The 24,512-nt window shown below is 48.6% G+C and overlaps 1 protein-coding gene across 1 annotated transcript in view; it reads left to right on the top strand.

Moving 5' to 3' along the window:
• The first annotated feature begins 247 nt into the window (after positions 1-247).
• Positions 248-24,512, top strand: part of KAZN (kazrin, periplakin interacting protein) — a 460,396-nt gene continuing 436,131 nt past the window's right edge. The window contains exon 1 of the mRNA XM_047085038.1: positions 248-506. Coding sequence (XP_046940994.1) covers positions 263-506 — 244 coding nt within the window. The 5' untranslated portion in view covers positions 248-262. The remainder of the gene's footprint in view (positions 507-24,512) is intronic.

Genomic DNA, 24,512 nt, shown 5'->3' with positions numbered 1-24,512 from the left:
TCGCTGCTCCTCCTCCTCCTTCTCCTCCTCTTTCTCCTCCTCCTCCCCCCCGCCGCCTCGCTACCGCCGCGGCTCCGGCTGGAGGCGCCGCTGTCATTCCTGCGCCGGAGGAGCCGGCGCTGCCGGAGCCCGGGGGTCGGGGCGCGGGGGAGCCGGGCCGCGGGGGACCCAACAGGTAGAGCCGGGGGTGCCCGGCCGCGCGCCCCCCGCGCATCATGCAGCTCTTTGTCACCTCTCTCGCCCCCAGGCCAAAATCCTGAGCATGATGGAAGACAATAAGCAGCTCGCGCTCCGCATCGATGGGGCGGTCCAGTCGGCCAGCCAGGAGGTGACCAACCTGCGAGCCGAACTCACGGCCACCAACCGGAGACTGGCGGAACTGAGCGGCGGCGGCGGCGGCCCCGGCCCGGGCCCGGGAGCGGCGGCCAGCGCCTCGGCGGCGGCGGCGGCGGCGGCGGCGGACTCGGCGGCGGCGAACATGGAGAACCACCAGCACGGCGCGCAAGGTAGGGATCGCCCGGCGCCCGGGGCGCAGGGGAGGCGACGAGCAGCACCCGGGCCGGAGGCGGCCGGGGACTCGGTGCCTCCACGCCCCAGGCGAAATCGCCTTGCATTGTGGCTCGTAACCCTTTCCGCCCGGCGGTGGCCACCGCTGCTCCCCTGCTGGGAGTTGCAGGCTGCTGTCATTAAGGAAAACCCGGGCGCGGTGTGCACGGGTTCACACGGTCACACGGGCCCCGGCTAGCGGGAGCGAGGCGCAGCCGGCGGGGCCCCTCCCGCGGCAGAAAGTGCCCTTTAGCTGGCGCACAGCCCCCAGCTCCGTGGGCAAACTTTTCGTGCCCGGGCCTTTGCCCCCACCCCCGACAGGGGTGGATGCCACAGCTCCCCCCACCCCCCACTCCCCCCCGGTGCTGGCGGCTCCTTCCTTTGGAAAGACTCTTACCGCCCCCCACCCCCTCCGAGAGCGAGCTCCGGGCTGTGCTGCCGTGGTTGGGGTAGAGGATTGGACTGGTTTGCACTTTTCTCCATGGATGCCAAATCCCTTGTCTCCATTGCATCTGGACTTTATTTTCTTCCCATTTGAGATCGCGCAGACAGCGGAATATATGGATGCAACAGTAGATGCTTTGCTCGGCAGTGAGTTTAAATTTCCAGCAAATATAAACACCGAGAGCACTTTCCAGGGGGAAATCTTAGACCTCAAAGGTTGAGTGATGGGCTCCTGGCGAAACGAAGGCTTAGATGGTGGGTTGCAGGGAGCCCGCTGCTCGAAGGGACTCTTTGCACTTTACAGGAGGGGGTGGGGAGGAAGACAGCTGGACCGTGTTGACATTGACAGTGATAAAGCCCTGAAATCCCCCTGCCAGGGTTAAAGGTGGAGGAAGCATCCAAAAATGTACTGTTTGGTTTCTGCCAATTGAAAAGTAAAAGGGTAGACTGGCTTTTCAGTCTTTTTTTGTGTGTATTTTTGTGTATGTGTGTTTTGTTTTGTTTTGCCTGACTGTCCTTTAAGACATGGTTTCACTGATTATTAATATCATTCAAATTATAAGCTAAACTGCTGAAATCCAGAATTCGACAGAAAAAAAATATATAAGGGCCACTTGTATAAATATGTCACTTGATGAAGTATGAGGTACCAACAGCTCAGTGGCTCAGAGGGATTTTTTCCTGGTTTTGTTGTTATTTCAAGAGCTTCTCCTAAGTGTTGGGAGAGTCTGTGTTCATACGAATGCCTTCTCCCCCTCAGTTTCTATTTGCTCCTCTCCTTCCTGGAGAAGGTGTGCTTTTTCTGGTGGGAGATGTTAAGCCTATGTGTTCGTTTTATGCAGAATTCCAAGTCAGATGTCAACTTGGTACTCCAGGAGTCTGTCAGAAGTGTTAGGAATTGGGGCGGTAATTTGGTCTGACGTAGCCATGACATAATGGTGGGAAGGTGTCGTGAGGCTGTTCTTTGCTGCACAGTTGTTTTCAAGGTGGGTATCTTCTTATCCTGCCATTTATCCCCTGCTCTGTCATTGTGTGTGGAAGAGGCTGTCCGCCGGCATCTGGGAGAAAAAGAAAAAGGAAGGCAGACTGCGTGGTGATGCTTTGCTCCTTACAGGCAGAGACCCTTCCAACATTAAAGAAATAGCTAAGAGCTGGCCCCTCTTCTGCGAAGAATCAGAAACCGTGGTAAGGAGGACGGAACAACGCTGGTTTATTTCCCGCCGTCCGCCCCCCTTTCCTCAGCCCAGGAAAAGTTAAGTGGCTTTCATTTGAGTCGTGGGTGCAGTTGCAGACTGAGTGTGCTAAGGAGGTCAGTACAGCAGTGATCCACACGCTCAACTTGGAAATGAAGCTGCTTAGCCGATGGGTAAATTGTAGTGGGAGCAGCGGGCTGTTTCCTTCTTTTTTCCTACAAACCTGCACAAGGCTGTGGAAGTGACTTTTGGATCTCTCGATGTCCCTAAAAACACACAAAACCAGCGTCTCCCTCATGCTTATAGGAGCGTGCCTGTCGGTGTCAGTAGCCGCCGGGGGGTGATTGGATGGAGGATGGTCTCGATTTTTCTTCTGTGTGTCCCTGATAGTTTTCAACACCTTCACTAGGGGGAATTGAGTGACTTTATAATCAGAGAATAAAACGTTAAAGGTTTCTACTCAACTTAATTGCTGGCCACATGGCCCTCTTGAATGGAGGTGACTGACAACCAATGGGATGGTTGAAAAGAAAGCAAACCAAGAGGGCATCACTTGCTTATCTCTACAGGAATACCTCGATCCTGTACATTTTACATTAGGTAGCCTTTGTGAGCTTTTTGGATTTTGTTTTTCTTTTCTTTTGCTTTTGTTTTTTTCTCGTGACCTATGACAGCCCTGGCTAGAGCAGAAACCCTCTGCAGATGTGGTCTGGTAGTTTCTTCTGCTGGTGTTCCCATATTCCTAAAGGAAAACGTGGGGTTCTCTCAAGTTATTTCTAAAGTATGGTCGATTGGCTTCCTCATGCTTCTTTGTAATATACATCCAGGAAGGCTCACGGATGCTCAGCTCCTGGGGAGTTCTTGACCGTTCTTCCAAATTCATCTTCTGTTTTAATTTTGTCTCTGTTGGTGAGATTCAGTGGGACCCAACCCTCAGGAGCATTTTGTGCTATTGAGTTGTCCCGTTTCAAATCAAAGTTTTGAATGAAATGAAGTATCTTTCAAAATGCATCTGTAGCAGTCATATTTTACTGAAGGGCATTATGCACATAGTAAATGAACGCTAATGCACTTTTAATAATATTAACACAAAGGGTTACAGGGAGCAGTCACCTCTCCCTCTCCCTGCCAAGAAATTGTTAGCTCTATTTTCAGATTTTTTTGTGTCCCCCAATTTTTGTTCTGAATGAATTAAAACAAGCTTGTCAGTTCACCAAGGGGTTTTGTCCCAGTGATGGCATCTGACCCTAGGTAAGTCGATGGAGAACACCTGGGTTTTCCTAGAGAGTTAATGCAGTGCGTCATCTAAACAAAATATTAACTTGGTTGGTACCCTGTGTGAGCTGGCATGGTTGCTATGTAACGGAGTCTAGAAAGTGAACTGCTGAAAATCTGGGCTTTCGACACTTTGCAGGATCTTCTTTTGGAATCTGTGTTGAAAGTACATTTGGCCGCCAGCCCATCTTCTCTCTCCCTGCTCCGAGTAAGTTGGATAATCCCTAATGAGGATTCTGGCATACAGTGCCGAGGGCATCCGTGCAGGGGGGCGCGTTTCACAGCTCTGGAGCTGCCTTGTGGGTTGGGTGGGGGTGGGGGTCAAAACTGCCTTTGACAGGTGGACAGAAGGAGCCTTGGAAAGAACAGAGCCAAGCATTTGTTCCAATTTGTCTTGTTGGTAGCCAGAGAACGGATTTGTTTAAAGTAACATTTCTAAGCTGTTTTCCTCGGCGTAACATCTCTGGAAAATGTGTTTAAAATGCTTGCTGTTCTTTGAGGAGAAAATATAGCAGTTTGTTTCTCTGGAAATGTCTTATCTGATGAATGACTAATATTAGATTCAATTGCTTGCTTTGCTATGCATAGAACAAAACAATTAAACTCCGTTGTACCCGATTCAAATAGGTGTTAACCGTCTACACCGTAAAATAACTTGTGCCTAGTAGGATACATGCCTACTGCGATTAGGGTTTTTTGTTGTTGTTGTTGTTGTTGTTTTAGGGAAATAATTGTATTTATGTGCCTACGCAAGTGGAAGAGCGTGAGAGCATCTTCTTTGAGTGTTGAGGACACACAGCCTACTGTGTGGAACTTGTTAGGGTGGGAATGGAGAAAAGGGTCACTTTCCTACGCCTTGGTAAATTTCCATAAATAGAGGCAGGTTTTATTTTTTTCTCCCTAGGCGCTAAAATAGGCTGTTACTTCAGGTCGGCCTGTTCTTATCTAGCATCACCCCAACGCTGGAAATTCTTCGGCGAAGTACGAATTACCTCTGGACTGAATTGAATGTGTGAGCAGTCTACGGAGATGCTACACACTGTTGCTTTGCAAAATCAGTTCTGTCTTTTGGCCTCCCCTTCCCAATTCATTCTCCGTCGGCTCTGGTTTTCCCAAGTAGACGTTTATCTTTTCTTGAGAAAAAAAAAAAAAATTACAAATGGCAGAGCGGGTGGAACAGAATGGGGTGGAATTTCTAGGGCCTTCTGTTGGCTGGCCCCCAAGTTACAGAGCTCAATTCACGGGTCACACGCATGTCGGTTTTCCGGCTGTATCAATGGGCCAAAAGAGACAGGTGTCTTTTCCTCATCTGGTAGGCTGTCGTGAGATGGGACTTCCAAGTTCTTCCCGAAAATCACCACGCATGGTCACAAAGAGATTACTTACAGGTCAGTACATCGTGGTTGAAATTACTTATTGATTGGCTATTATTTACTGTCTTCCCATTGTCTTTGGAAAATGCCTTTGGAGGACCCCTTCAGTCGAGTTTCTGGCTCTGGTTAATTTCATGCTTCCAATATTTCATGATTTACTGAAGCTTTTCAAAACTTTGATATTAACCACAAGTCTAAGCCAATCTGATTTTTATAGTAGGAGCTATGTTGCATATCCTCCCAGGGTAAGGTAAGGCATTGCTCCCCCCATCCCTTTACTCTCCTACGCCCCAAGACTGCTGGCACTTTTTAGGAATCCTGGAGGCCGAAATTTGTGACTTCCTGGCTGCCCGTGAACTCGTAGCAGATGGGCCTGGCAGGTGGGGAGTGCTGGTTGGAAAGGTACCTGCTCACTGTGCAAATCACAGGGGGGCCCAGGAGGTCAAGTTTGGGGTCCTGGCCATATTCATTGCATATTTTGTGTATATTTATTTCTGAGTTACACAGTTAAGGAAAGTGAAATCAACATGAACTCCTCAGTTGTTTTCAGACCCTCTCCCGGATCGGTTTGTGCGAACATTAGCGCTTGGCTTTGTACCCCCTGCCATCCGTCAGGCAAGAAGACAACTCGTTCAGCCTGCTGAGGCTAGGGAATGGGTTTTTAAGTGATCTTGTAAATGAAAATGAGTCTGTACCGTTTGGGCTGGATATTAGGGTAAGTAACACATGGAATGACAAAGGGGTGCCACCAACAGCACTCATGGTAATGTCTTCACCGTCTGAAATGCAGGCAGGGCGGGTTCGGGCAGGATCACTTAGGAAAAGAAGCCAAGAGAGTGACCATCCGTTGTGGCAGATTGCACCCAACAATTCAGAGCAGGTAAGAGTCCTGCTGGCCCGTGTCACCATCCTCTAGGTCTCCTGCCAGGCCCCTCTCGACTGTGAAGAAGCTGGACGAAGGCCAGGCCAACGGATCTCTTCTTCCTCCCCACGTGGTTGGATGAGACCAGAACATTCTTGCTTGTTTGATGCAACCTCAGATCTAAGCGGCGGAGTCCAGGTTGTGCTCTGTGGGCATTCCCGCTTCCCCCTTGGAGTCCTAAGCTGCTAGAAACATGAAAGAAACTGAACACGGTTTTAATGAGTTTGGCAAGAACAACTGTTTGGGCAGGTGGCTTCTGTGTGGTGGGAAATCATTGGTTCCCAATTTGTTTTGGTGTCTTTGTTGACTTGGCCTTGCTGGGCCTTCGGGTCAGACTTCTGAAAAGCTCCCGTCCCCTTCGCCCCTCTGATGAATTGAGACCGTACATGAGAGCTTGGATGGAGCTTGTTAACAGGCAGTTCTGCAGGCGAAGCCCTCCCAAGGCCTCTGTGATCTCCTGTGATGTTCCCTCTGTCCAGAAGGATGGACAAAAGTGGGAAAAAGGAGGCGCCTCGCCCAGCCCCAGCCCCATCCTCTTCCATGCCTTGGTAGGGTGTCAGGGCCTTCTGTTACCAGTACGGTCTCAGCCCTGCGGGTGGTTGGAAGTAGGGTGAATCATCAAGACCAAAGTGCCCTCTCAAGGAAGGTGGGTCCAGAGCTAAGTCTTCACACTCACCTTTAGCAATCCATAATGGTTCTCGGAGCTCACTCTTGAGTACATCACAAGGCCTTCCGGAACCATCCTGACGCCATGCAGTTTTCACCTGGTGAGTAGTTTAAATGTAGGACTAAGTGAGAACTAGTTTCCGTGCTTTTGGCAAACTTTTCAATAAATGATAAGAAATGACAACATATCAAGTATTGTCCCAAGTGTTTAACATGCATAACTGAATCCCATGCCCAATGAGTTGGCAACTATTCGCATTTTTCTTTTCTTTTTTTTAAATGCTTATTTATTTTTGAGAGAGAGAGAGAGAGAGAGAGCGTGCACGCATGTGGGAGGGACAGAGAGAGGGAGACAGAATCCGAAGCGGGCTCTATGGTGACAGCAGAGAGTCCAATGCGGGACCTGAACTCACAAACCATGAGATCATGACCAGAGCCGAGGTCAGTCGCTTCACCGGCTGAGCCACCCAGGCGCCCCTTATGCCCATTTTTCAAAAGAGGACACTGGGAGTGGGAGAGGTTAAGTCACATAACATAGTCATGACTACGGTGGCACTGATAACAGCACGCTTTGACCTGGTCTTGACTCGGAGCCAGGTACAGTGTTCCAAGTACTTTCCTGGAGTAATGTATTTAACTGATGCATTCAGTCCTCGTAATGACTTGTGAGGCAGGTGCCATTCTTGTGCCCATATTACATATGAGAAAACTAAGGCACAGGGATAATACATTACTTGCAAAAGGGCCTTCTGCGGTTAAGTGACCAGGGTCTGGCCCTCCCTCGTCCCCCTTCGATGACGAGGGCCACTCAGTTGGCAGTGACTGAGCCAGGGGTTCAAACCCACCAGATCCCTCTGCTGCGTAAACCTGTATTGTCGTGTAAGTCAGAAACATCCTTTGGTTTGATATGTGAAGAAGGTTGAGGGAACTGGAGGCTCGTCTCTATTCCTGAGTATTATTTCACTAGGCTAGTGGTATTTTCTGGGCCCTTGTGATGAAATCTTTGACCGAGAGTGAAGGGAGCAGCCATACTTTTCACTTGGGTGTGAAGTTAGCTGACAGAGGAAACTGGCTCCCACCTGCAACATTCACAACCCAGGGGTCACTTGTCACCACTGAAGAGAGCCATCGGATCCTGGGTTCGGGGCCTCCTGCTTCTTGGACTTTGTGGGCTTTCTCTCTCTCTCTCTCTGGAAGCGTGAGTCTTGGCAAAGCTGGAATCTTGTGGTCCCCTTATTCTCCATCCACCTGCGTCCCTCCCTTTCACAGCTTCCCTTCCTGTGGTCTCGGTAGCCTTCAGTTGCCCAAACCGTACCCAACAAAGGACCCGTTGATATTTTACAGATTCTTTGACACTAGAGTTTCTCAGCTTCAGAAGTGTTGACATTTAAGGCAAGATGGTTCTTCGTTGGGGAGGGAGGCCGTTGTGTGCACTGTAGGATGTGCAGCAGCTCCTTGTCCTCTGCCCACTAGATGCCAGTAGAACCCTCTCCACCCTAGCTGTGGCAACCGCAGACGTCTATAGAAGTTGCCACACGTCCACTAGAGGCCAAAAGAGCACCCGGCTGGGAACTGCGTTTTATGCCAGGCATTAGGGGGAGACCTAGTTGTGAGTCTAGAATGATAGCCGTGTGAGAGCAGAGTTTTGTCTGTTTGTTCTCAGCCCCATTGATTAGCACCTAAAACAGCGCCTGGCACATGGCAGGAGCTCCGTAAGTCGTTGGTTGAGTGAAGGAAGGAAGGAAGGAATCCACGATTGGTTGCTAATTGCAGTGTGTGAAATTTGGTCTGCTTATCACATTATACGTGATACCAAGAAGATCGCTGGTTTAATCATTGATGGTTTTGAGTGTCTACTTGCCACGTCAACCCTGTTCCACACCCTTTCCCTGTATTAGCTCAGTCGACCCTTTAAACCACCTTCTGAGGGAAGTACTGCGTTTGCCATTTTACGGATCAGGAAATTGAGGTGCGGGAAGGTTGTGTGACCTGCCCAGGGTCACGGAGCTAGCAAGTGGCAGAAGCAGGAGACAAACACAAGTAAGTGGGACTCCAGGGACCACCTGCTGTCTCAACCAGGATGCTGAACAGCTTTGCAGTTTTCCCCACTCTTGCCCAAGAAATCGTTTTTGTTCCAAAGCTGATACTGTGGCAATTATAATTAGGATTTGCATGTCCGACACGAAGTCATTCATCATAAATCCTCAGAGCTGCGCTGTACGGAATGTGCTCCGTCACTGCCAGAGAATCCGTAGCCAGGAAGGATTGGTGCCTGGCCAGAGATAAGAGGTCAGACTGGTGGCCGAACCATGTTCAAATGTGAGAGTCTTCCTTCTTTCTACCCAGCTGCTGGGCTTTGGCTGGAGCGAGTCACGGAGAGGACGTGGACTTCTTTCCTTTCTGGGAAAGGGGACAGTGGACCTCTCCTAGCAGGGGTTTGACTCATTCTTAGAAAAAGGGATGCTCCAGGATCAGAACTGGGGAGCTAGAGATACTTTTGAGGTCATCTGAGAGTAATAGTAGCAGCCATAGCTAACGTGGGTCGAGCCCTTCTTGGCTTTCCCTAACACTGCCCCGTGTGCTTGAGGGACGCTGTCCCTGTTCCTTCCCTACCACAGTGCGTTAGGTAATGTTATCACCTCCATTCTCCGGATGACGAAGTTAAGGCGTAGAAAGGCGAGGCTGCTTTGCCCAGCTCTGGAAGGCGGTCATCTGCTGAACAGAGCAGGGGATCGGAACCCGGGCTCAGCCAATCCCGGAGCCTGCTTGTTTCACTGCAACGAGAGATGCCGTGGCCGGGCAGCACAGAGACGTGCCATTAGGATGGCTTTGCCTTTTTGCTTAGACGGCTACCCTGCCACCCTCCCTCTTCTTTCTTCTTTCCTTCCTTTCTTCTGCCTCTCTTCTCTCTGTCTCCGTCTGTCCGACAGATTGGGCACACGGGTTCGGGGACCACAGATTTAATAAGATACGAACTAAGTTATCTTGGAGCTCATGGTCTACTAGGTGTGACTGACGTGGAAACATAATTACATTTTATAATAAAGGTCTAGACAGATGTAATGGCAAGAGAGGTGAAGTGACAAATACAGAAGCCTTCACAGATGTGCGTGACAGCGGCGACGTGCGATAAAGGCCTGCTGGGAAAATACATTCATTTTGCTACTAAAGGTTAAACTGACCATGAGAGATGATTAAAAAGCACAACCTTTCGGAGAGATTGGGGTTGGACACTGCAGAGAGCAGCTGCTGGCTGGGACCTTCTCCCTCAAAGGGTTTTCCTTAAAGAGGAGGAAGATGTAGACGATGTAGGGTTTAGCTCTTGAGTAACAGCTTTCTTTTTCTCCAAAGAGAATAAGACAAATATATGAATTTCAGTGCAGGTATGGCCCTTCGTCTCTTAAAGTAACCTCACCCTTTGTAGTGTCCTCCTGGCGAAGACTGGGGCTTCTTGTCAGCTACAACAAATGAATTAGTTCGTTTTCCTTGATTACCTTGGACTTAAAAAAAAAAAAAATTGAACATGGTGTATGTGCTTGAATTCAGTAAGTACGACTTGGAACACAGTGAGATTTATGTCTCCTCCCTGTCCCCATTCTTGCCGTTTGAAATTCTGTGCTCACCATTTCTGGAAATTTGGAAATTTGACACCCTGGAGAGGACAGTCGTGGTACCATAGAGCCTGAGAGATGATAGCTGGGGAGAACGGACCCGTGATTTTATGTCTATCGATTTTCTTAATGAATGTGTTCATCAAGTGGATTGTTCTTCCTATTCCTACAAGATGTACTATGTGACGTGAGAAAAAAATGGGAACATTTGAAACGTCTTTAGTTTCAAGAGTTACCAGAGAGGCGAAGCCCAGCTGCCCTTTTGTGGACACTGTTGGCCCATAAGCTGGCAGGGGTGTCCTGGTTGTTCTGTGTGCAATTTGGTGCGGTACCAGGCAGCCCTGCTGGAGCAAGGAAGCAGGTGTAAGTCTTAATGGAAGTCCTATGGGAAAGGATCACGATTCCATGGTCAACTCTTCTACAGTGCAGGTCATTGGCATTGGCCAATAGCGTAGAACCTTGTTAAAGTTCAGCTGGTCAACACATGGGTTGTTGCCACCATGGGATAACTCGGAACCCGCCTTCTAACACTTCTGGTATACCACCTGCCTCTAAAGCAGAAGCTTGGTCTGGTACCTTCAGGCCACGAACCCGATGCTCGGTCCCTCTTTCCAGGATTCCACTGCATTTGTCCACTCTTCTCCGCACCTAGGAGGGCACCAGGGATGCACCGAATCCTATCACTACCCAGCTCTTCACAGTATAAAAGGACGCTCACAGGCATCATCTCTGTGGATTCTACCGACTGGCCCCGTGTAATGGAATTGGGGTAGACACAACAATCTATTTCCCGAATAAAGAAACCAAGGCAAGGCACAGTAATTTAAGTCGATTGATTCAAGATTGTTGAGCTGGTCATTGAGCCAAGTTCTCCTCTCTTTCTCCCATGGCAAGGTCGGGTCTGACTGCACGGTGGTGGAAGAGGGCTGCCCTGTAGCCTACGATTGGGTGAGACCTGACCTTGCCTTGGCCGCTCTCTCTTGGGCATGGGTCACCCTGATCTGGAAGGCCTGGACGGTGAGACCATCACCCCAAGCCTATGTTGTCCTGCTCTGAGCCCTCATGTCCACCCATGGTGGGCGGGGAGAATCCACCTTTACAAGTGACCTGTCTTCTCAATGCCTAAGCTTAAAGCTGCTCTCCCAGCCTCCCTGACAAGCAGGTCAGGGATCTATAAACTGGGGCAGGGCTGCACCAGGTAACTTCCTTCTTTGAATGAACTCTCCTTTGGAGGAAACTTTTTTTGCACCTGCCACCACTGTCGTTTGGGATTTTTGAAGATGGGAAGTACATCTGGGTGGGAACCCATGGTCTTAGTGTATGGATGTGTATATTCTCTAAGTGTTGGGGGCAGGATTTAACCATCGCAGTAAATCTGCCTAATTTCCGTCTTCACTGTCCCTTTGGGGGGACTCCACTAAACCTTTGGGGTCTCTTTCACCAGGTTCTTTGGGTTAATATGCAACCAAAATGTGTCGGTTTAAATTCTCCATGTAACCTGGGGCTCCTGGGTGGCTCAGTCGGTTAAGCGTCCGGCTTCGGCTCAGGTCACCATCTCACGGTTCGTGGGTTCGAGCCCCGCATCGGGCTCTGTGCCGACGGCTCGGAGCCTGGAGCCTGCTTCGGATTCTGTGTCTCCCTCTCTCTCTGCGCCTCCCCTGCTCATGCTTTGTCTCTCTCCGTCTCAAAAATAAATAAAAACGTTAAAAAAAAATTTTTTTTAATTTGCCGTGTAACCTATTGCACGTAGGTGATGTAGGTGCACGTTCTCACTCCTGCTGTGGCTGTACTGCATGAATAGTAGGAAGACCTTCTGCTGCCCCAGGCTCTTGCCCTAGACCTGAGTCATCCATAGACCAAAGGCCAAGAGTGTGGTAGAAAAACTCAGGGAAGATCAAACAGCGTCTTTTGCATCTTAGAGGAACGGAAGGGAGGTCGCAACCTGGAGGCCTCTGTGGATCATCAGACAACCAGCTGTGATGAACCCGCTCCTAAGCAGCTAATCCAGTGCTTGGGGTCTGATCCTGGTTTTCATTTCATTGTGATGAGGAGCATTCACTGTGGGCTCCCCAAACCTCTGACCGCAAAACAGAAATAACACACATTTGAACTTCATTTGAAGATTTATTTATAGTGGACTCTAGAAAAGCCGAAAGTATATTCAAGGATGAAAACGTTTTGGTGCTTTGGAGTTGCAGATTTGTATTAGCATTGAACAGTTAGGATTTCCCCCACTGCCAAGAGATACTACAGTTGCGTGCATAAATGGAAACCCTTCTTGATTTGGTCTGGAGTTCACTTTATTTTTTTATTTATTTAAAAAAAATTTTAATGTCTGTTTTCAAGAGAGAGAGATAGAGTGCAAGCAAGGGAGGGGCAGAGGGAGAGAGGGAAACAGAATCCAAAGCAGGCTCCAGGCTCTGAGCTGTCAGCACAGAGCCCGACGCAGGGCCCAAACCCACAAAATATGAGATCATGACCGTTGCCAAAGTCGGATGCCCAACCGACTGAGTCACCCAGGCGCCCCTTAGAGTTCACTTTAATACTCGCTCTGTGGCTTGAATGATGGAGCTGGTGTAGGGTTGGCCAACTTTTTCTGCAAAGGGCTGGATGGCAAATATTTTAGGTTTGGGGGGCCATAGGTATCTGTCCCAGCTCCTCAGCTCTGCTGTTGTAATGGGACAGCAGCAGCCACAGACGATAGGCAAACGAATGGGTGTGGCTATGTTCCCATAAAACTTTACTTAGAAAACAGGTGGCCTTTGGGCTGTAGTTTGCCAACCCCCGAATTTGTAGTTCCCTTTCATTTGCCTTCTGACCTGTTTACGTGTAGTATTTTCACAGTGCGCAGCATACAGGGGGAGCTTAATAAATGGTGATTGAACGAGTAAGCTAGTGGATTCGATGTGAGCAATAAAACTGCTCAGTTATAGTGTTAGAGGAGCAGAAACAAGTCAGTCGCTAGGGGTGTAAGGGTTAACAGACAAGAGAAAGAGACATTGTGGTTTGAGGTATAGTCACCTGTGTTTAGACATCATTCCTGACCTTAAAAGCATTGTGAGGGGACAAAAGTCAATTGGTCACAGTGAGGTACAGGGCGGGACAACTTGGCATCTGAGCCTCAGTTTCCTTATTTATGAAATGAGGAGGTCACTTCCCTCGTCAAGATAATACAGCAGATACATGGGTTTAAGGGAGTGCTCCAGATCCCCCCCCTCGTGTGCGGGACCTTACGGCTCTCGGTTTCTACATTTAGAACAAGAGTCTGATAACGCCTCCTTTGATAGGGCGATTGGGATGGTTTCATGCAGGGTTTCTCAACCTCGGCACCATTAACATTCTAGGCCAGAAACTTCTTTGCTGTGGGGGGAGAGGGAGGGCTGTCCTGTGCCTTGTAGAACGTTAAGCAGCATCCCTGGTCTCTACTACTTGGTGCTCCCATAGTAATGTGGGAGCTCCCGTAATGTGACCACCAAAAATATCTTCAGCTGTTGCCCACCGTTTTTCCCTGGGAGGAGAAATTACTCCTTGGGTGGGCACCGCCGGCTTGATGGAATAATAGCACATAGTGTGCCTGGCACAGAGCCCAGCACACTCTGGGATTCTGTCGGTAGAATTCTTCATCCTTCGTAACATAGTCTCTTATTGAACGTTGAATTCTCCCCCCTTTGAATGGCGTTCTCTTTATTTTCCCAGCCGATTTTTGTATCCCGAAGGCAAGGGTGTTTTTCTTCTACGCTCCAGATCTCTTTCCTGATATTTCTGTGTTGCTTAGAGGCCTTGCGCCTAGGAGGAGCTAAACTTTCCATGATGTCCTGTTGAGCATGGTTTTCAGTCTTTTTCACATACGTGTACTCTCGACTTGTATTGGAGGTTGTGGTTAGAATCCACCAGTAGCTCGTTTAAGAAGTCATCCAGGGGGCGCCTGGGTGGCGCAGTCGGTTAAGCGTCCGACTTCAGCCAGGTCACGATCTCGCGGTCCGTGAGTTCGAGCCCCGCGTCAGGCTCTGGGCTGATGGCTCAGAGCCTGGAGCCTGTTTCCGATTCTGTGTCTCCCTCTCTCTCTGCCCCTCCCCCGTTCATGCTCTGTCTCTCTCTGTCCCAAAAATAAATAAACATTGAAAAAAAAATTAAAAAAAAAAAAAGAGAAGTCATCCAGATGTCTGTAGCATGAGTGGACAAGGAGGGTTAAGGGCTGAAAAGCTTAACTCACAAAGGCTGGCAAGCTTAGGTAGTAGGTTGTACTCAGAGGAAATAGGTAATATACCCCAAACTAGCAGCAACAAAATGATCACTTCCCTACGGAGCACGCATGTGCTTCTAACTTTAGCCAGGGGCCAGTTTTCAGTGGTTTAAACTGTAGGCAAGATGGCTCTTCCATACCATCGGTCTCCTTCTGGATTTGATGACTTGGCTGTATTACCACTGAAACAATAGTTCTCAGTTTTTATATATACTCTTTTTAATGAGAGAGAGAGAGAGAGATTTTTGAATGTCTGAATTCTGGCCCCTAATATTAGTAGTTGTCATTTTTCTATTTTTTTAAATGTATAAATGCAAAAGAGTGCAATGAATTCTGTAGCATGGTCAGATGGATGTTGCCTCTGCATCTGCATATATTTGGAAATGATGGTGCATACATGCAAGAAAAATGATTCATTCACAGCATGCTGGAGACCTTTAGATTTTCTGTAAGTGGCTCTCTCTGGTCACCCAGGGTCTCGATGGCCCACTGGTTGGGAACTGCTGCCACTGAATGCATCCGGGCATGTGTGTTCAGTCCTGTTCAGTGTGGTCCTCAATATTGTCGTGTGGGTTACATGCTTGATATGTGCCTTGGAAGATTACGGCTACTGTTCCAGAACTTAGAGTATTCCGTTGATTTCAAAGGATCCTTCTGTTTCTCAAATTCATCTCCACCTCACCATGACACAAGCAGATTGATCTCTGATTTGGTCCCTTGACTTTAAGAAAACCCCCCTTCATGTAGGCAAAAATTTCTACAGTGACTTCCTGGCATGAATATTGGAAAGCACTAGTTACAGTCAGAATAACAGAACTGGCCCTAAACTAGATTTCAGGCAATATGATTTGATTGGCCAACTGCCATTGCTAACTAGCGTCATCCTGCCCCATCTCCAGCTAACTCCTAAAACCCCTCAAGCATGTGATCCATCATATCATTTTCTCATTTATGCCAGTGCTGGATAATGGCCTAATCTCTCCAGCAGCATTCAGATTTATTAGAGAAGATGGCATTTACAAAATCATTTCACTGTTCCACTGCAAACACCCTAAGCTGGCGTGCACTTTCTCATTATAAACCCTACTTTTAACGGTGGTTTATAACCTGCGATTAAAATCACCTGGAAGACCCAAGTAAACAGTTTTCATTTCCTTTCGTTGGTGTTTGGCTGATATTTGGCTGGTGGGCCACCTAGGACTTAGGCGCAAACCGTAGGGAGAGGCAGGCCAGCCTTACTAAGGAGAAGAGCTGTCCAGTGGAACATGGTCAATCCTAGAGCCCGGATGAACATCTTCCAGGAGTGTTGACGAAGCACCTTCTGCGTGGGGTTTGGAAGTTCAGAAGAAAAAAAAAAAGTAAGAGGAACACCCAGCGTGATCTGGCTGAGAGGAATCGTCCCTATATGGTGTTTTCCCTTCACATTGGCCATCAAAGAGAATGTCGAGTTTAGCAGTCACAGCAGGCCATCATTTGGGTACAACCCAAAGAAATGTTGTAATTACTGGAAAAGGGCCTCACTGGTTTTCCCCGTAATGACTTGTCTCAGCACACGAAGATGCCGACACACGTTTATAATGTAGGACAGAAATCTCTTGAGCCTGTTGCCTGGATGCATACCATGTTCTCAACAGTTTTTAGCTGTAGGAGGTGGGCAAGTCACTGTACAGTCTAGGCCTCAGTTTCTTTGCAGGTATTACCCTAATCCAGACATCCCAGGGCTGTTGTAAGACCACAGGAAGAGCATGGGTCAGGTGCTGAGCTCAGCCTCCCCCCACCCCACCCCATGAGTGTTGTCAAGGTCGCAAATGGGCACCATAAGGGTCATAAATGGGTGACGCTAACGTGCATCCCAGCGGGTACCAGCGTGGGAGACTGAGTTCATTCTTTTCTGTTAATTCATTCAGTTAGCGTTTATTAAGCACGTTTTTCTGATTGACAAGGCAGGTGGTGGGCACAAAGGATCCGAGGACAAGGTGCTCACCTCCTGCTGGAAACCAGAGCAAGAAAGAGCAGCAGGAGAAGGTTGCAGTGAGGGACTCCAGGAGACTGGATTCTCACCCTGACTTCACAACTGAGAGGCTGAAGAGGAATAACTGGGACATTCCAGCGGCCCCAGTGCCCTGTGATGCCAGCTGTGTGACCATAGACATGGGTCACGTCACTCCCACCTCCATCTGCCAGGACTCCTTTAGAGGCATCCGGATGGTCGCTTAGGAGCTGGGACATTGGGTGCGTCAAAGTGAGTGCATTGGGTAAGACCTCTCTGAAGTCCCTCCCATTTTTCAATTTCTACAATTTGTGACCTTGAACAGCATCACTCAACCAACAGGTTCCCCTTAAAGAATGTTTTAGAATAGGTTGTTTAATTTGGGGGCTGTCATCTTCCCTGAGTTAAGCAGAGATAACATAAGCCTGTGACTCAACGATAGACATGTGCGAGAGAGCCACCCTAAAACGGATGGAGAGAACATGGAAGCACCCGAGAAAAGCACTCATGTGGGCTTACAGAATCACGGGATGTCTGTACTGCACTGGAAGGGACATTGAAGACCATCTCCTCCAGTTTTTGTTTTTTGAATTCTTTTTAACATTTATTTATTTTTGAGGGACAGAGAACGAGCAGGGGAGGCACAGAGAGAGAGGGAGCACAGAATCTGAAGCAGGAGTCCAGGCTCTGAGCTGTCAGCGCAGAGCCCGACGTGGGGCTCGAACCCATGAACCGTGAGATCATGACCTGAGCTGAAGTCAGTTGCCTAACCAACTGAGCCACCCAGGCGCCCCATCCTCCAGTTTTTGTTTAGCACTTGGAGAAACTGAGGCCAGAAACCACACATGAGCTGATTGAGGCCACGTAGCCCTTTGAAGCAGAGCCCAGGCTAGAGTGGGGACACTGGCTTCCTGGTCCGGGACACATCCCCCCGGTCCATGCAGAGGCCATGCTGATGCACACATGCACAGGTGACAGCAGAGCCCTTCATGTGTCATAAACACATCCTTTCTGTGCCTCAGCGAACTTATATTCTGAACCAGGCAAGTGGGAGACAGAAGAGCCCTCCAGAACAGGTGTGTGGTTCGGTCTTGTTTTCCAGGGCGCATGGAAGAGGATGATTTGGGGGGTTGGCGGGCGGGGGGGAAGAGCACAAGCCAGATGCCCAAATTAAAACACTAAATTTTCTTGGAGTTTATGTGCTCCAAGCAATGTAAATAAAGGTGAGGGCTGGGCGACTCTGCCCATAAATCAGCCTCAGCCAAAGGCTCACTCAAGGTTTGTTTCGGTATTTCGGCCCATCACCCATCCTTCTTGGCATTTCCAAGATACAAGGGGGAGGGTTCCATTTGTCATCCTGATCGTCCTCCCCTGGGTTTTCTGGGAGCGGCGATCTCAGTGTTGCCTTTTGCATGAAATATTAAGCTCAGGGAGAGAATCAGGACGTTTCAATGCAGGCAGGATACACTTGGGAAGGCCGGTTTTCTGCCCTCATGGCCTCATTTGCATTTATTTTGCTCCCGACCATTTGTAATATAGTGGTGGGTGTCCATCAAATAGCTATTAACTCTTCAGCCAGCTCCTAAGGGGGCTGTCTGGGCTGTCTGTTACAAGTTCAGGGGATAACATGGCCCATACCTTTGGCCATTCAGTTGGTATCGTGAGCCACTGTGGATGCTAGAACTTCCCCTTTTGTTTCTGTTTAGTCTCTCAGAGACCCCGCAAAGACAAACAGCCTTGGTTGCATGACTGCCTTCCTTTAACTGGATCCAAATTCCTTGGTTTAACCACCAGTTCCACCACCTCCTAGTGTGTCGTCTTGTTGGGTCACATGACAGATGTTTTCTCATCTGCATAGTGGGGCTGATAATAGTTCCTCACACCTTATAGGGTTTTTTTATTTTAAGATTAAGTTAATATTGGGTTAATATATGTGAAACCCTGTGCTAAGTGCTTGGCATATGTGTGTGTGTGTGTGTGTGTGTGTGTGTGTGTGTGTATGGATTGGATATATGGATTCATATATAGATAGATATATACATATACATATATGTACGTATACATATATATACACATATACATATATACATATACATAGATATATGGGATTCAATAAGTATCAGCTGTGAGTATTTAAAACTATGGGTCAGAGTCTCCCATGAAAGACCTCTAGTGCTGAAGAGTGACTTCTCCTGGGAGTGATAACAAAATCATTCAAGGAGGAGCTACTTTAAGTTAGAATCTTGGTTTTTCAAATACAAATCCCAGAGTGTATGAAGCCTTAATGTCCTCATTTATTTTGTGGTTTGATCTATGGAGTTTCCCATTTGGTGGCGGCAGAAGGGACTCCCTGAGTGCCCACTGCTATCTGCACTCACCTTAAATATGCCCAACCAAAGTCTTATCTCCGACAGCTCATGCATCATCCTCCCTGGGAGAGGGAGCCCCGCTGACTCGTGGGCAGACCCTCAGTTAATTTCTGGATTATTTTCTTCTCGATTATTTATAGCTTGCCTGCTGATATTTCAGGCTCTTGTTGTGAAGCAAAGAAAGGTCTCGAGTGCTGAGATGTGGCAGCTTAGCCCAGCACTGGCCTCACTCTGATGGAGAAGTGTTGTTTGGGCCACATGACAGGATCTGCAAGGTGTGCAGCCCATCTCCTTGCAAATACACTGGGATATTGTCCCATCGTGTCTTAGTGGTGAGTGAGGACCCAACATGGGAAGTTCACAACCTCCTTCTGCCTCCAGCCGTTTGCATGACTGGACACATCACTTTCGTATTTACCCATCAGTAAAATGAGAAGAACTGGGTGGATGGATCATAACTTCATTCAACATGTAGTTCTTGAACATCTATTCTATGGCAGGGCCCTGTGCTGGGCTTGTGGGGCTCATAAGCTACTGGGGCAGAGGGAGGATGATGGGGGCGGTGAGGATAATAACGACACTAACATTTACTGGGTCCCTAGGAGGGATGAGGCACTGTTCTAAAAGCTGTCTATGTATTTCTGTGTTTAATCCTCACATCCTCAGTAATTATCATTAGCCCATTGTTTACAAAATAGGCAACAGAGGCACCCAGCAGTTTAGTAGTTTGTCCATGTACACACAGCAGGTAGAGCTGAGATTTGAACTGCAGGCCAGTGACCCCCCCCCCAGGCCTCTACTTTTAACCAGCACATGCTCCTCTGTTGCATGAAAGCTTGTAATTACAATACGCTGTGGTGAGTACTGTGACGACGGTACATATGAGGCATCTAAAGCATCAGCGCTGCCCGAGCCAAGGCAAGGGGCTCCGTGACAGCCTCCACAGGGTGCTGTGCTTGAGTTGAGTCTTGGAGGACAAGTGGGCAGAGAGTATAGGAGGGGACTCTGAGCAGGGCTGGCTGCGGGATGATAGGTGGCACATGGTTCGCAAGGGAGTGGCTCGTGTTTGGGTTGGGCTCCAGGTCTGGGTGTGATGGGAAGAGTGGTTGGCATTGAGAGAGAAAGAGAGAGAGAGAGCAGGTGGAGAGGACACATTTGGAAATTTCTCGCAAATCAAGACCAGAAATAGGGATTTTACCCCATGTACAATGAAAGAGGCATTGAATCATTTTTTTATTGTACTAAAAATACACAAGGTTCAAAATTTACCATTTTAACCATTGTAAAGTATACCACTCAGTGGTATGAATTACATTCACGGTGTTGGGCAATACCACCACTATCCAATTCCAGAACTTCCAGATCATCTTGAAAGGAAACCCTACCCCCATTAAATAGGCACTCACCTTCCTCCTCCTTCTAGCTCCTAGTGGCCATTAGTCTACTTGCTGTCTCAATGGATTTACCTGTTCTAGACATTTCACAGAAATGCCTTTTTGTGTCAGGCATCATGTTTTCAAGGTTGCCCCATGTTGTAGCAGGTGTCCGTCCTTCCTTCCTTTTCATGGCTCAGTCATATTCCATCACCTGTATATGCCACATTTTATTTATCCATCCAACATTCGACGGACATGTTGTTAGAGTTGTTGATGGTCTCTGTCCCTACTTTCTGGCTATTGTGAATAGTGGCACTGAATTATTTTAAGTTTTGGCCTCAGCTCAGCTCCTCAGACCAAGGTACTGTAACCCTAACCCCAGTAAGTGTTGGTTTATCCGTCTATATAACTGAAAGATCTGTGTATCTATGTGTATGTTTGTATGTGTAGGGAAGTGTACCATCTGCTTCTCCCTAAATTACAAGCACGCGGGAAAAATGACATAACTTTGAAATTGTTTGAAGCTCCACACATTTGATTTGAAACCAAAGCAAACGTTCCCTGAGGTGTAAAATGGGGCCTCCCATTTCCAAGACTTCTCGAGGTTATTGCACGTGTTCATTTATGAAGGCACGCAGATCGGAAGCACCCGGTGACGGTTGGTGGTGATCATTCCTGTAATTATCATCCTTGTTATAATTGGCATGCTATCCACTTTGCCCCATGTTCTCTGGGCGGCAGGAGGCTGGGATGGGTTTCCTGGATCTCTGCCAGTCTACGAGGGAGACCTGCCGGGTAGACTTTGGGCACACATCGCCCAGAGATTCTTGACAGTGTAACGGCAGGAACTCTCCTCTTCCTTTGGCCTGTTCTTTCTAAAATACTTACCGAGACTTCCATGTGCCGGGTGGCAGAGGCGGGCCGTAGTTTTGACCTTGGTCCTGTCCAGGGCATTGATAATCTAGTACTTATAACAATAAGTGGTGACCAACTCAGGCTCCAGAGTGCATGGCCTGGAGTTGGGTCCTCGCCTCACGGTCACTTCCTGCATGACCTGAGCAAGTTATTCAACCACTCTGGGCCTCGGCATCCCCAACTGTAAAGGAGAGTGTAGCTCATTTTAAGGTTCAAATGAGGGTCTAACTTTTTTTTTAAGGAGAAAACATACCCAGTCATCATGCTTATGAACTACAAAAGGATCTGTACATCTGAGACTGATGTCACATCGTGTCAGCTGTACTCAAAAACATTTTTTGAAAAAGGAGAAAACATGTGCATCAATTACATAACACAAGTTCGAAAGAGATTTTCTTTTTTTTTAATGTTTATTTTTGAGAGAGAGAGAGAGAGCAAGTGAGCATGAGCGGGGGAGGGGCAGAGAGAGAGGGAGACACAGAATCCGAAGCGGGCTCCAGGCTCCGAGCTGTCCGCACAGAGCCCGACGTGGAGCTCAAACTCACAAACCACAAGATCATAACCTGAGCCAAAGTCAGATGCTCAACGGACTGAGCCACCCAGGTGCCCCTCAAAAGAGAATTTCTAAGAGAACTTTTAACATCCTTTGGAAGTTCGGAGGAGAGAGACGATCTCTGGCTAGAATGGACTATGGAAGTTTGGTTTGGGATCTTGCGAAGAACTCATAGTAGCTCTGAGTTTTTAGCGTTTACTCTGTTCCAGGAATTGTGCTAAGCACCTTGAATCTTTATTCTAAGAGTGGCGTCCTTTATTCGGCTGGATTATGTTTTTAAACCTTCTCTACAATCCTCTGAGGCTCTAGCATGGATTATCCTGGCTTCTTAGATGGCAACAAGGCCTCGCCCCAGGTCAGCCAGCATATGAGGGGTGAGAAAGGAATGCACGTCGGGTCTGGCTGCCTCCAGAGTCCCCACCAGCGGGTCACCTGCAAGCAAACCTCAACCCCAAGCGGACAGTTCATGGCGCCAGGACGTTGCTCTGGTGTCGCTGATCCACAGAGCGATCCCCCTTCTGCGAGGAATTTAACTCGAAAGTAAATTTGCATCCTGTGAGGCCACAGCACCACAGCCTAAAAAGAAGCAGGTCAGGAAGGGTGTTGGGCGGCAGAAGCCAGCTAGCATAACACAAGGGGCAAGAGGCTGCGGAATCAACCCATCGTGGCTTCCAGCCCCAGCCTTGCCACTTACTAGCTGCGTGTGACCTTGAGTAATAAAGCGTGTGGTCTCACGAAGCCTCGGTTTTGTCATCTTTAAAATGAAAATAGCGAGAGTACCGACATTTTCGGGTGGCCGCGAAGATCCCAGGAGATGCCCCTTGTGTGTACTAAACCTCAGTAGAAAGGTCCTCGTCACCATCATCAAGGTGCCAGTTCAGTGGCACAGAGGGGTCTCTATCACGTCTGCTTGTCCTGAAAGTTGGAGCCATCCTGTCAGCCTTCCTGCGTAGGGACTTCCTTGCTGGCCTGGAGGAGGCCACAGAACAGATGGGCAGCTCCGGGGGGACACTTTCTTGGAGCTTTGACCTCCCAAGGGAGCTGCCAAGTGAAAAGACAATTACTAGACATAAAGGCTGAATCCTTTGTGTGCTGGTCCATCAGGGACTGGACCAGGGCCACCCAAGTCATTTGTCATCTGCTAATGGGGCTGATCAATGGCCAGAGGGTGGAAGCCGGGTGGGGCGGGGGTGGGGGGGTTGCTTACACAGCCACCAGATCCACACTGCGGCCTTCAGGATGACTGCGCTGGCAAGGTTATTATTTTTTTTTCTCAAGAATGGGTGCTATATTTCACAGATAGGTTCCTGCTGCTTCTGAATGCAGAGAAGTCCATGAGTTTATTTATCTATTTATTTATTTAATGCTTATTTTTGAGAGACAGAGGGAGAGACAGTGTGAGCAGGGCAGGGGCAGAGAGAGAGGGAGACAGAGAATCCAAAGCAGGCCCCTCGATGCCAGCACAGAGCCAGACGGGGGGGGCTCGGACCCACGAACCGTGAAATCATGACCTGAGCCAAAGTTGGGTGCTCCACCGAATGAGCCATCCAGGTGCCCCGGAAAGTCCATGAGTTTAATCCACATGCGCGTTTAAGTTGAAGTCTGATTACTAATCTAACCCGCTTTGCAAGACGGTCTGTAAGGAACCGCCGGGGCCGCACTCTTCCCCAGCTCCCTCTCAGGACCACACTGATGTACAAAGGCCTCTTTGCCTCCCTGGGACTCTCAGGGTCCAGTCGGCTTTCTCCACTTCTCTGCACCTGCCACTGCCCAGTGTTTACCCCCTGCGACTGGCTGCAGAAGGGGACCTTTTCCCCAGGCCCCATTTCTTTTTTTCTTTTTCTTTTAATTAAAAAATTAAAAAAAAAATTTTTTTTTTACATTTATTCATTTTTGAAAGAGAGGGAGAGAGAGAGACAGAGTGTGAGCAGACAAGGGGCAGAGAGAAGGAGACAGAATCTGAAGCAGGCTCCAGGCTCTGAGCTGTCAGCACAGAGCCCGACGTGGGGCTCGAACCCACAGACCGTGAGATCATGACCTGAGCCGAAGTCGGAGGCTCAACCGACTGAGTCACCCAGGTGCCCCTAGAAGAATGTTTTTTTAAGTTTATTTAGTTTTGACAGAGAGAGTGAGTGGGGGAGGGGCAGAGCAGGAGAGAGAGAATCCCAAGCAGACTGTGCACGTCCGCATGGAGCCCAAGGCAGGGCTCGAACTCCCAGACCGCAAGATCATGACCTGAGCCCAAACCAAGAGCGGACGCTTAACCGACTGAGGCCACCCAGGCATCCCCCTCACCAGGCCTCCTTTCTCAAAGCTTCTGAAGAACACGGGCCTTTGCTCTGGGGAACTAGACAGAAGACAAGAAAATAGCGAGCGTGGGAAAAGTGCAACCCTAGGAAACCTTACTTCTGTACTTACAGCCTGTACTTCCTGCTTAGGCAGGGTGTAAAGTGGGGGGAGTTCAGGGACCAGACCCTTGTCGCCTTGTGCGTGGCAGACAGTCCTCCACGGAGTCATCATCTCCCCTTCCCGACACCAGTTGGAGGGGCAATTTTAGAAGAAAAGTGCACACGTTTATTTTCTCTTACCTTGTGAGCTTCTTGAGGTCAGATATGCTTTTGACTTCTTTCAAAACACAGTGGGCATTTAATAAATGTTGACCGACCAAACTCCCCTCACGTGAGCCCACTGGGACTCCATCTTGGAAGGAGACTGTATTGATACATTTTGGTTGGAAGGTGTGGATTTGCTTAATCGTAGGCTTTCACGAGACATTTAAAAAACACAACGGTGATCGGGGCGCCTGGGTGGCTCAGTCGGTTAAGTGGCCGACTTCGGCTCAGGTCATGATCTCACGGTCTGTGAGTTCGAGCCCCGCGTTGGGCTCTGTGCTGACAGCTCAGAGCCTGGAGCCTGTTTCAGATTCTGTCTCCCTCTCTCTGACCCTCCCCCATTCGTGCTGTGTCTCTATCTCAAAAATAAATAAACGTTAAAAAAAAAATTAAAAAAAAAAACAACGGTCATAGATGGTATTAT

This window comes from Lynx rufus, unplaced genomic scaffold, assembly GCF_022079265.1.
Source record: "Lynx rufus isolate CCGP_SWC_20201006 ecotype Redwood Valley unplaced genomic scaffold, mLynRuf1.p SCAF_2, whole genome shotgun sequence".
Classification (NCBI taxonomy): domain Eukaryota; kingdom Metazoa; phylum Chordata; class Mammalia; order Carnivora; family Felidae; genus Lynx; species Lynx rufus.
The sequence above is the reverse complement of the archived record's forward strand: the minus strand, read 5'-3'. Positions and strand labels throughout refer to the sequence as shown.